The 13255-nt window shown below is 36.1% G+C and overlaps 1 protein-coding gene across 2 annotated transcripts in view; it reads left to right on the top strand.

Annotated features, from left to right (window-relative positions):
• Positions 1-234: 234 nt before the first annotated feature.
• Positions 235-13255, top strand: part of PDE1A (phosphodiesterase 1A) — a 384680-nt gene continuing 371659 nt past the window's right edge. The window contains exons 1-2 of one of the 2 annotated variants that reach the window (XM_040227750.1): positions 235-360; positions 601-711. In XM_040227750.1, the coding sequence (XP_040083684.1) occupies positions 278-360; positions 601-711 (194 nt within the window). In that variant the 5' untranslated portion in view covers positions 235-277. The remainder of the gene's footprint in view (positions 361-600; positions 712-13255) is intronic. The other variant, XM_040227752.1, reaches the window with a different exon arrangement.

Below are 13255 nucleotides of genomic sequence, written 5' to 3'. Positions count from 1 at the left end.
TATCATTAGAGCCTTGTATATTTTTAACTCTTTAAATTCCAGATCAACTGAGAGACAAAAACCTTGGCATTTAAACCAGCCACTTTTTTCTCAGGGTGGTGCTGCGGATACTGGTTCCTACCATCTGTTTTCTTATTACATCCAGCCTTCCTTCCGTTGGTAGAGAGGAATTCAGCTTCTTCTGGTGCGCTAAAAGTCATTCATGTTTCTGTTTTGAATAACAGATCTCAGAAACTGTAGGAATTCTGATGTGCTTCAGTGCATGGAACAGTAACAGATGAGCTGCTTCGGGGAGAGCTGGAGCGCTCAGTCGGTCAGTAGTACAGTAGCAGGCTCACATGTGCCGATTGTTTCTGTGAGGTCAGAGGATCTGTTTATACTGCTGTCAGCTTGAAGGGGGGTGGGGGGGTGGGTGATGTGGTGAACAGTGGATATGCCTGTCAAAGTCAGTAGCAATTCTGGCAGAAGCTGCTGTCAGCTTAGTAAATCTGCAATGTTTTGATAGATAAGAGATGCTACTGTATAACTGTTTAAGATTTGTAGTGGACTGAGGAATGCTTGTTCTAGCTGCTGAAACTGACTGTAAATGTATTGCCTTAGGAGTATCATCATGGGGTCTACTGCTACAGAAACTGAAGAACTGGAAAACACTACTTTTAAGTATCTCATAGGAGAACAGACTGAAAAAATGTGGCAACGCCTGAAAGGAATGTGAGTAAGCTCTTTGCTTGGTTCTGTGTTTTTAATCCACCTCTCTGATAAAAATTTTTTTTGAGTATTAAAATATTGAATTATTGGCACTTTCTGATTGTGGATTAGTGGTTTCTTTAGAAAGATTTTCTTTTTAAAAAATGTGTCAGTCTCAGCTAACAACTTGCTTGAAGGGTGAATAGTTTTTTTGTGCAGGTATATTTTATGTAAAGTAAGGTAACTCCCTGAGAATTCACTTCATTGTTAGACTGCATGGCTTCTTTTATACATTCTGTATGTGTTACTTAGATACGCGGCTTAGATATGCAGAAAAGTAATTAGAAAAGCTGCTTGCCAGGGTACTTGCGGAAATAAAATTTCTCTAAGATAAAAAGAGAGATTGCTATTAGCACTTATTTCTTTGTGGTTAGATTTTGAAGAAAAAGGACAGGATTAATATAATAATAGATCATTATATTCCATTGTGCTTATTCATTATGACTTAATTAATAATACATTTTAAGGAGAAAAAGTTTATGTTGTAAAATTACTAACAGCACACCAAACTTGCTTGAGAGTTTTGGCTTAAATCAACCAACTCACTTCTGAGAGTACAGAATAGCTCATAGTATAAAATAGACTTTTGTAAGATGGGTCAAGAAGTGTGCTTATGTCTGTATGAAATGTAAGTACCAGAGTCAAACTTTAATTGCAGTGCTATTTACCTTGCTATTTAAACAGCATCTAGGCTTTTTTCTCAATGTATGTAAATTATTCCTGCTTAGTGTTACAGCACAGTATGTTTATATGTTTTATTTTCATTATGTCATAATTGTAAAATCAGATTTAATATTTGGATAAAAATATGAAATATGAATATTTTATGAATATTTACAGGCCATTGAAATTCCATAGCATATTTGCAAACTTCAGATGAAAATATATTTGCTTTTCTATAATAATAGCTGAAGGAATCCTATACTATGAGATACAGAGGTTTTTCAGGATTCTTATTTCTAATGTTATATATACATATTGTTGTATAAAATGCAACATTTGAGTAAATTTAATGTTGCTGTCTTGATATATATGATTTTTTTTAAAGAAAAATTATATCAAGCTATGTTAGGTAAAAATTCTACTTTCCTCTATTTGAATGTATTTAATGATGTTTATATATTAGTGCTCACTGTATATTTTCTTACACTTGAAGTAGTACATTGTGTTACAGTGCACTGATATAAGAGCACACTAATAATGGAAACATGTTTAACAGAGAATCACTTTTAAAGAGGAAGCCATCTTTACATCATTTGAATGAATTAGAGAAATATGTTTCCAAGACTCATTGAAGATTTAGAAATCACAGGTTTTTTTTTTTTTTTTTTTGTAGAGGTGGTTCTCTAGTGAAACAAATAATCCTAAAAAGCAAACAACAGCTTACAAAATTAATCAGCATAGATGAAAATTAGACATCGGCATTGGCAGTCATCAGATGGTTTGCATGCTAACCTAATGAGTGGTTGAACATCTGTACTGGAAAAATTATATTTCATATTTCAACCTAGTTTAGATTTTCTTCCCTTTAGCAGGCTAGGATGGTTTTGGTTTCTAGTTTGTTCCATTTTTCTGCAGTTATTTGAATGCATGTAGATGTATGGTAGTGAGTTTATGCACATGTCTTTAAAAAATGTGAAAAGTGAATGTGTGTCTACCTAACATTTCAGGGCAAAGTTATCCGACTTTCACTTTAACACTTGATCTCAAAGATCAACTTCTCTTTTTTGTTTTCAAAGAAGGTGATAGAGTCATTTAGCAGTAGAGCTTCATGACTTGATATTCAACATGGATGTTGGATATTATTATATATGTACCTATGTAAATTTTGAGTTGTGTCTATGTGGGGCCACTGAATGACCATATAGAACACTGAATGACCAAATTACTTACCAGTTTTTTTTTTTTTTTAATTATTGCTAACCTGATGGAAATAACTGAACGCTTTTGCATCCCAAAGCAACAAAGAATTTCATTTTGATACTATTTTAACTTGTAGTTTGACTTAAGCCATTTTCAGTATTCCAGGCTTAGAACCGTCAAAACAAAAAGCTCTGCATCTAAAATCTGCATGACAACCAAATTGTTTAATTATGGTCTTTTGTGTAGTCTGCATTCAAAGGCATGATGTGAGGGACTCCCTATTCCATTTCTGAGATTGTCTTGTCTATTTAAAGTGTTATATTGACTCAAACAGAATTTTAGCTTATTGAAATGTCTAGTATTAGAATTCCAGTTTTAAGTATTGGTAGTTAAAATTATGTTACTCAGGAATGCTATCAAATAATTTTACAATAATTTTCTTAGTTTGGCAAAAAAAGACTCAATCCTTTGGATGTTTGTTTGGAAAGTAATTTAAAAAAATTTCCACTGCAAAATGCAAACTTTACAAATGCGTTTATTTTCTTCAACAGTATACTTTATTCTTAAGTGGGTTTACAATAAGTACATTTCTGAGGTTAAACAAAAATAGAGACAAAGGTTAAAGCAAAATAAGGTAATTCCAGTATACCTTAAAAATGGAAAATAAGAATCACTACAGGTAGATATTTACAGAAAGTATTTTATAAGTGTTTTTATATAACATTATATTTAAGGACACTTTTTTTTTCAGTCCATAGAAGTAAGTTTTTTGTTTTGTAGCACATATGAAAATGTTGGTAAACTGAATTAAAATATCAATTCTTCTCTATCATTTTGTTGATTTCTTTTGTTGAACTTTTAAATCTCCTCATACAGTATTAATTGAAAAAGCAAATTCAGTGATGTGCTAGGAAATCTCTTATTCCTTTGTGGGAACAAAGGTGAAACAGTTTTCCTTTCCCATTTCTGATGTAGACTTGTATGCTTTGTTCTATTAATTTTCTTTTTATAGTTGCGGCTCTTTGCGTCAGCTTTCTTCAATCCATCTTCTACTACTTATTTGTCACTCAGTATGACAATTTAGGTTCTACACAATGACTCACCATCTCTGATGGTAGGAATGAGAGCAAATGACTATGGCATCATGTTCTTCATAAACTACCTTTAAAAGAATCATATACTCGTCCATTAATTACCAGATGTTTAGGATTTGGAAAACACTTCCTAATTCTTTTGCCATCTTTACATCTGATGAAATTTCTGGTTCAGAAGTTTCCTGTGACCTGGGACCTATATTACTTCTCACACACTGAGAATAGGTTTCTAACAGTTGTCTTTGCAAAGTTGTTAAGTTTTTTATTTTCTATGCAGAAAGTTGAAGATTTTATATATTTTTAAATTTATAGATAGTAGTTTTCCCAATTTAAAAATAATCTTTTTGTGTGTCATGATAAAATTGCCGATAAATCCCAGTCTCTATTCTCATGTGGATGAGTATGTGACTCTTTTGATGGCTTAGCCAGGCAAATCAGTTAAGAAAATCAGTTCTTGAAGAAAACCATCTCATGAAACTTATATTGGTGTGTAGATAAAATATTAATATAAATCTCCTTGCATAACATTATGTTGTACATAACATTATGTTATAGTTTCTCTAATGGGCATTGTTGAGGTGAAATACCTTAGAGATTAAGAAATTGAACTCTGGAAACAGTCAGATATTTTCTAACGCTATCCATCATTTAACTGAATGACTGTGGAAAGATTCTTAGCTTTTTGAACGTCCCTTATTTGTAAAATTGAATTGTTTATTTAATCATTCATTCAGTCATTTAATAAATATGTACTGATTGTGTAGTGTGTCAGGCACAGGCACTTACATTCTTGATGAGGAAACAAATGACAAAAAAGTAAATTACAGAAAAGTAAGCTAAGATGGAGTAAGAAATGACCTGAAGAAACTGCACCAGGTCATGTGATCAAGAGTTACTTGGAGAAGATTTTTTGGATAGTCAGGTATGACTTCTCTTAGAAGGTGATCCTTCAGCTAAGATGGACAAAAATTGATATCTATCCCATTAGATATTGGGATAAGAGAGAGGCTAATGAATGACACATATAATCTCTGCCTAAGTTCAGAATTAAGTGAGGGACAGATATAGGAGTCCATAGACAGAGATAGAAATGACAGTGAAAGTGAAAATGAAAGTATGAAAGTGTTAGTTGCTTAGTTTTGTCTGACTCTGTGCAACCCCATGGACTGTAGCCCACCAGGCTCTTGTGTCCATGGGATTTTCCAGGCAAGAATACTGGAGTGGGTTGCCATTCCCTGCTCCAGGGGATCTTCCTGACCCAGGAATTGAACCCAGGTTTCTGGCTTTATAAGTAGATCATTTACTGTATGAGCTACCAAGAAAACCCTAGAAATGACAGCTTTATTGAAAAACTAAACTTTTAATGGAGGGTAGGGTTTTAGGTTTGCAGCAAAAGAAGCCAAAATGCTTCTGAATTCAACTTAGTCCCCAAACTGTAGACTTTTCCAAAAGAAACAAAATCACTACTCGTAAATTTACCTTATGATATTTAACATATGAGATATGCTTTCTTCAGTTCAGTTCAGTTGCTCAGTCATGTCTGACTCTTTGCGGCCCCATGAATCACAGGATGCCAGGCCACCCTGTCCATCATCAACTCCCGGAGATCACTCAGCCTCACGTCCATCGAGTCAGTGATGCCATCCAGCCATCTCATCCTCTGTTGTCCCCTTCTCCTCCTGCCCCCAATCTCTCCCAGCATCAGAGTCTTTTCCAGTGAGTCAACTCTTCACATGAGATGGCCAAAGTACTGGAGTTTCAGCTTTAGCATCATTCCTCCCAAAGAAATCCCAGGGCTGATCTCCTTCAGAATATACTGGTTGGATCTCCTTGCAGTCCAAGGGACTCTCAAGAGTCTTCTTCAACACCACAGTTCAAAAGCATCAGTTCTTCAGCGCTCAGCCTTCTTCACAGTCCAACTCTCACATCCATACATGACCACTAGAAAAACCATAGCCTTGACTAGATGGACCTTAGTCGGCAAAGTAATGTCTCTGCTTTTGAATATGCTATCTAGGTTGGTCATAACTTTTCTTCCAAGGAGTAAGCGTCTTTTAATTGCATGGCTGCAAGTCACCATCTGCAGTGATTTTGGAGCAAAAAAAAAAAAAATAAGGTCTGACACTGTTTCCACTGTTTCTCCATCTATTTCCCATGGAGTGATGGGACCAGATGCCATGATCTTTGTTTTCTGAATGTTGAGCTTTAAGCCAACTTTTTCACTCTCCACTTTTACTTTCATCAAGAAGCTTTTTAGTTCCTCTTCACTTTCTGCCATAAGGGTGGTGTCATCTGCATATCTGAGGTTATTGATATTTCTCCTGGCAATCTTCATTCCAGCTTGTGCTTCTTCCAGTCCAGCATTTCTCATGATGTACTCTGCATATAAGTTAAATAAGCAGGGTGACAATATACAGCCTTGACATTCTCCTTTCCCAATTTAGAACCAGTCTGTTGTTCCATGTCCAATTCTAACTGCTGCTTCCTGACCTGCATATAGGTTTCTCAAGAGGCAGGTTAGGTGGTCTGGGATTCCCATCTCTTTCAGAATTTCCCACAGTTTGTTGTGATCCACACAGTCAAAGGCTTTGGCATAGTCAAAAAAACAGAAATAGATGTTTTTCTGGAACTCTCTTGGGTTTTCCATGATCCAGCGGATGTTGGCCATTTGATTTCTGGTTCCTCTGCCTTTTCTAAAATCAGCTTGAACATCAGGGAGTTCACGGTTCATGTATTGCTGAAGTCTAGCTTGGAGAATTTTGATCATTACTTTACTAGCATGTGAGATGAGTGCAATTGTGCGGTAGTTTGAGCATTCTTTGGCATTGCCTTTCTTTGGGATTGGAATGAAAACTGACCTTTTCCAGTCCTGTGGCCACTGCTGAGTTTTCCAAATTTGCTGGCATATTGAGTGCAGCACTTTCACAGCATCATCTTTCAGGATTTGAAATAGCTCTATTGGAATTCCATCACCTTCACTAGCTTTGTTCGTAGTGTTGCTTTCTAAGGCCCACTTGACTTCACATTCCAAGATGTCTGGTTCTAGATGAGTGATCACACCATCGTGATTATCTGAGTTGTGAAGATCCTTTTTGTACAGTTCTTCTGTGTATTCTTGCCATCTCTTAATATCTCTGCTTCTGTTAGGTTCATACCATTTCTGTCCTTTATCGAGCCCATCTTTGCATGAAATTTTCCCTTGATATCTCTAGTTTTCTTGAAGAGATCTCTAGTCTTTCCCATTCTGTTGTTTTCCTCTATTTCTTTGCATTGATTGCTGAAGAAGGCTTTCTTATCTCTTCTTGCTATTCTTTGGAACTCTGCATTCAGATGCTTATATCTTTCCTTTTCTCCTTGGCTTTTTGCTTCTCTTCTTTTCACAGCTATTTGTAAGCCTTCCCCAGACAGCCATTTTGCTTTTTTGCATTTCTTTTCCATGGGGATGGTCTTGATCCCTGTCTCTTGTACAATGTCACGAACTTCATTCCATAGTTCATCAGGCATTCTATCTATCAGATCTAGGCCCTTAAATCTGTTTCTCACTTCCACTGTATAATCATAAGGGATTTGATCTAGGTCATACCTGAATGGTCTAGCAGTTTTCCCTGCTTTCTTCAATTTAAGTCTGCATTTGGCAATAAGGAGCTCTTGATCTGAGCCACAGTCAGCTCCTGGTCTTGTTTTTGTTGACTGTATAGAGCTTCTCCATTTTTGCTGCAGAGAGTATAATCGATCTGATTTCGGTGTTGATCATCTGGTGATGTCCATGTGTAGAGTCTTCTCTTGTGTTGTTGGAAGAGGGTGTTTGCTATGACCAGTGCATTTTCTTGGCAAAACTATTAGTCTTTGATCTGCTTCATTCCGTATGCCAAGGCCAAATTTGCCTGTTACTCCAGGTGTTTCTTGACTTCCTACTTTTGCATTACAGTCCCCTATAATGAAAAGGACATCTTTTTGGGGTATTAGTTCTAAAAGGTCTTGTAGGTCTTCATAGAACCGTTCAACTTCAGCTTCTTCAGCGTTACTGGTTGGGGCATAGACTTGGATAACTGTGATATGAATGGTTTGCCTTGGAAACGAACAGAGATCATTCTGTCATTTTTGAGATTGCATCCAAGTACTGCATTTTGGACTCTTTTGTTGACCATGCTGGCTACTCCATTTCTTCTAAGGGATTCCTGCCCGCAGTAGTAGATATAATGGTCATCTGAGTTAAAATCACCCATTCCAGTCCATTTTAGTTCGCTGATTCCTAGAATGTCAACGTTCACTCTTGCCATCTCCTGTTTGACCACTTCCAATTTGCCTTGATTCATAGACCTGACATTCCAGGTTCCTATGCAATATTGCTCTTTACAGCATCAGACCTTGCTTCTATCACTAGTCACATCCACAGCTGGGTATTGGTTTTGATTTGGCTCCATCCGTTCATTCGTTCTGAGTTATTTCTCCACTGATCTCCAGTAGCATATTGGGCACCTACTGACCTGGGGAGTACCTCTTTCAGTATCCTATCATTTTGCCTTTTCATACTGTTTATGGGGTTCTCAAGGCAAGAATACTGAAGTGGTTTGCCATTCCCTTCTCCAGTAGACCACATTCTGTCAGACCTCTCCACCACGACCCGCCCGTCTTGGATTGCCCTGCGGGCATGGCTTAGTTTCCTTGAGTTAGACAAGGTTGTGGTCCTAGTGAGATTAGATTGACTAGATTTCTGTGAGTAGGGTTTCAGTGTGTCTGCCCTCTGATGCCCTCTTGCAACACCTACCATCTTACTTGGGTTTCTCTTACCTTGGGCGTGGTATGCTTTCTTACAAGTAGAATATACCTTCCACACCTCATGAAAAGGACAGTTTAATATACCTAAGTCTAATTCTTTCTGCACAATTCACCAACCAAATGTTGCTTCTCTTCCTTTGTGAAAGAGTGTGAAAAGCAGCAAAGAGAGGTCTGGAAGGCTTTTCCGATAAATGGTCTTTCCACCTAGAAGGAAGTTTTAGGATCTGGGAATCTAGATGTTGCCAGAATCAAGATAGTGAAAATTATAAATAATGCATAACTGAAAATGGGAATAATATCCTTATCAATTTTATAGTTGTTGGGAAGATTAAATGCATTAATGCTTATAAACTGCTTAGAACAGTGTCTAGAATTCAAGAAACCCTAAGTGTATCAACATTAGTACTAATGATATATGCAGAAGCAGAATACTATTTTTTAAGGTAATTTTCTTATCAGAATCAGTAGATAGAGCAGGATTGTCAAGATGAGAAAAGAAAGCTTTCTTTTAGCTCAGTGTTAGTGGTCTCACAGAGAGCATCAGGTTTGTCTTTACCAGAACAATTGCACTCAAGGATTTACATTTTTCTGTGGCAAGAGCCTGTTATGTCAGAATAAAATGCTGAGGAAGAGAAGCAAACTGGTCTTGAGAATTTCACTGATAGACAATTGCCTTGATGGATTCATTGTCTTTTGTTCAGCATTTTGTAGTGGTCTTAGAATAGATTTTAGGTCTCCATAATCAGGTATGACCTAGGGCTAATCTGGTTTCTTGAGTCACTCAGGCTTGAAAACCACTCATTAGGTCTTTTCTTATCCCTGTCTAGGTCTGATTCTTAAGAGAGTTTATTCGCAAGTAATTATTGTCCTGTCCCATGGTCATTGCTTTTGTCAATTCATCTTAGAATATACCAAATTACCATTATGTTATTAGATTTTGTCCTTTATTCTAACATATTTCAGTCAGCTAATCAAATTTAAATATTTGAGCAAGTCTGATTCCCATCTGAAAGGACTGTGCTATAAGCCATTTGGATTTGAAAGGAACTGTTCATTAACATTATTAAACAGATGAGAGTGCTAATGACTTATGAGAATCCTGGTATTCTTCATACCTGATCTGAGAAATAACTATTTATTGTTAAGAAAGTTTATAAAAATGTTAACAAGTTATAAGAGGCATATTTGTGAGACATTTTGACTCTTGGTTTCTCCTTTAAACTACAATTTCTTGAAGTTGTTCACAGAGATTATTTTTTTTTATAATTTGTAAAATATTTAAAAACAACTTTTTATTAAATAGACCCCAAAATGCTCAAAGCAAATAGTTTCTTGTGGGTAAAAATTTCATATTTATAGCTATTCAAAGAAAGTTCATAATGAGTCATGAAAAAGTAGTAAAATCTCTAAGTGCCATTGTCTACAGGGCAGCAAAACAGAAGTCCGCCTTAATTAAACTCTACATGTAATCATGGAGCATTAGAAGATTCTTGGAATTTTGTATATGAATCAGGTCCTTGATAAATTAGGAGAAAATCACAATAGACTCCTTATTAGAAAAGTAACAGTATGATGGCTTTAATTCATTTAAAATTGGACTTTCTAAGACTTGGTTAAAAATAAACTTCATTTGGAGCAAGCCAAGAAAAAATACTTAAAAATCACCTTATAAGTGAATCATAGTAATAATCACACTTTATAATTCTTTTGTGCTTTATTTCTTCTAAAATATTTGTCTTTTGATCTATATAGTTCAGATTTACATAGTTAAAATTATCCTGTTTTTTTGATGAGAAAACTGAGCCTCAAAGACATTAAATAACCTGACTAATGTTACTCTATTAGTAGGAAGTGAACAAGATACCTAGGCCCATACCTATTTCATTTAATACTGACTTAGATAATTTCATTTAACATTTGAGACTCACTATAAAACCTGACATTTCAGGAGTTAAAAACTGCTCTCTTATTTTGATTTTTCCACAATCCTGCCATCTGTTTGCCTAATTCTGAATACTCAAAGATGAATACTAAGGGGAGTTATCACTTGGCATATGCTTTAGATGTTGGAAACTCCCCAGTTCTATTTCTCTCCTTTTCTAGGGTATGTACCACCATTATCCCTTTAATTAAATTATTTAAACAATGATCCTAGCTAGAATTTAAAAAGGAATTTGACCTTTCCTAAACTCTATTGCCCTTTTCGAGCTTGGACTCTTACAAAATTATTCGAATTTATTTGGCTTTTAGTAAGCCAAACAACAGAGAAAGATAACCATGCACAGTAGAAACATCAGGCTGTCTGTCTCAGAAAATTTTTATTTACCAATGATAATAAAGTCAGGAGTTCTAATGATTAACACTAAATATTTTATTTTTGCTATGCTTTCTCTTCTCTCCGTATTATAAAGGATTTTAAGCACATGATACTGTTCTTTTTTAGAGTGAGCATTTCTCTTTTTGTTTATTTAAAAAAAATCACCTAAGTGGAGTTTATTCTTCTTTATTGCCCATAGATAAAGACACATAAGTATTTTCCTCATTGTTTCTTAGAGCGTATTTGGAAATGGTTACTAGATGGGTTAAGGAGCTCTTTTTAACTCTAAGAATTCTCAAAATCTTTGGTACCTCCTGGTGGTTCCAGTATGCAAAAGTATCTTTATTTGTGTGACCCTCTTGATATTTCATCCCCTAGCACATCTCTGCTTTAATATCTCAAGTTTTCCAAAGAACTCTCTATTTTCCAGGAATTCTTTCATGCTGTTATTTATTATTACAGTATGGTCTAGTTTGTCCATTACTTCCTGCATCCACTCTAGGATTATCCCTCCCATACTGACCCTGAGCTTGTGTCTTGGCTGACTTGCTTTGGCCAATGGGATGTTAGCAAATGAGATACAAACAAAGGCTTGGGAAGGGCTTATGTTTTGGGGTTTACCCTGTCATGTTGCTCTTTGGAACTCTCATATTAGTGCTGGAAGAAGCCTGGTTAAGCCTATCAGAGAATGAGCGTGTGGCACAGATATAAGCCATTTCCAGCTGAGGCTCCTCTAGACCAAACAGACCATCAACCATCAGATGTGTGAGTGAGATCTTCCCGGATTATCCAGCTTCCTCAAAATCATGACAAAATAGTAAATGTTTATTGTTTTTGGCTATAAGTTGCAAGATGGTTTGTTATACACATACATAGACCCCCCCCCACCCACATGGCATCAACTAATATATAACTAAAATCAAACTCTTAGCCTCTAAATTTTTTATATACTTCTCTGGCTTCTAGGTTTTCCCTGCTAACTCTCTTTTCTCTTTCATCATCTCCTATCATTCATTTCTTTTATCCAATCAAAAATTGGGAAATATTTCAGAGATTATAAAAATGAAAGTGGAAGTCCCTATTTTCAGAAAGTCAGTCCAATAAAATTCTCTTCCATGTTATTTTCACCAGTAACAACATCCATGATACTCACACACATAGTATTTCTTCCAATACATAATCACTCAGTAGCCTGTGCATTCAAGTTGTATTGCTCTTAGATTTCTTTGAACAATATAATTTTCCACCAAATAGAAGAGAAACATAGACTATGGCAGAGAAACCGAATAGTTTCATAAGAGAAGATGGTTCATATCCCGTTACCCTGGCAACAGGCACTGGGAATGCCAGGGCTCCCCACACATCCTGTTGCCCTGACAACAGGTCAGGCAGGGCATGGGAAGGCCCAGTTCCCACTCTTTTAGTCCTTTTCCTTGCAACCACAAAGAAAAAGGAGAAAGTGATTTTGCATTTTGTTCTTCCCTACCAGAATATTTCTTCTATTATCTGAATCATTCCATTATAAGATTATCTTTCCAGATGTAAGAGAGGGTAAGACCTATATTTTTATATTCATAATCTCTAAAACATTTGCTAATTTTTGACTGAGCTAAAAAAGGAGAGGGAGGGAATAAAGCAGTAGAGGTAGTAAATTGTGGAAACCAGATCAGTAGTGTATGAATAATACAGCAGCCAAGAGCTGATTTGGAGTCTCTGTCACTTACCTACATTGGTTAGGCTTAGCTAATTTTTAAGGAGTTCATCTGAGAAAGTCAAATCTGTGAAATGGTTTCTTATTTGGTTCCTGTATTTTGTGAACAGACAGTGCATAGCCAAACACCATAAAATGACATTCTGTTATAAGTTTTTTTGCCCAATTAATTTTCAGTTCTGTACAACTTTCCCCCTTTTTTTTTATTCTTATTCAAGTTTTATTATCTTTCATCACTTTTCTTACAATATAGAGTTGATAAGAAAGCAAGCTGATTGAATTCTTATTTTCCTTTCCTCTGTCTTTGTTACTTGAGCAATTGGTTTGATTATGTAAAAGAAATACACTTTATTTTGGGGACTGGAAGTTATTTTGTCTTATAATTTTTACTTTTGTATAAACTAGTTGTCTGTTTAAAACTGTCAAAAACATTTGTTATTGTTGTTTAATTGCTAAGTCGCGTTTGACTCTTTTGCGACTCCATGGACTATAGCCTGCCAGGTTCCTCTGTCCATGAGATTTCCCAGACAAGAATACTGGAGCGGGTTGCCATTTCCTGCTCTAGGGGATCTTCCCAACAAGAGGTTGAACCTGTTTCTCTTGCACAGGCAGGTGGATTTTTTACCACTGAGTTACCAGGGAAGCCCATGACAAATAACATCAGTTATGCTATTACTGCTGCTGCTGCTGCTAAATCACTTCAGTCGTGTCCGACTCTGTGTGACGGCAGCCCACCAGGCTCCC

The sequence above is a fragment of the Oryx dammah genome, unplaced genomic scaffold (assembly GCF_014754425.2).
Source record: "Oryx dammah isolate SB20612 unplaced genomic scaffold, SCBI_Odam_1.1 HiC_scaffold_27, whole genome shotgun sequence".
Lineage (NCBI taxonomy): Eukaryota > Metazoa > Chordata > Mammalia > Artiodactyla > Bovidae > Oryx > Oryx dammah.
This window is presented reverse-complemented; position numbering and strand designations above follow the sequence as displayed.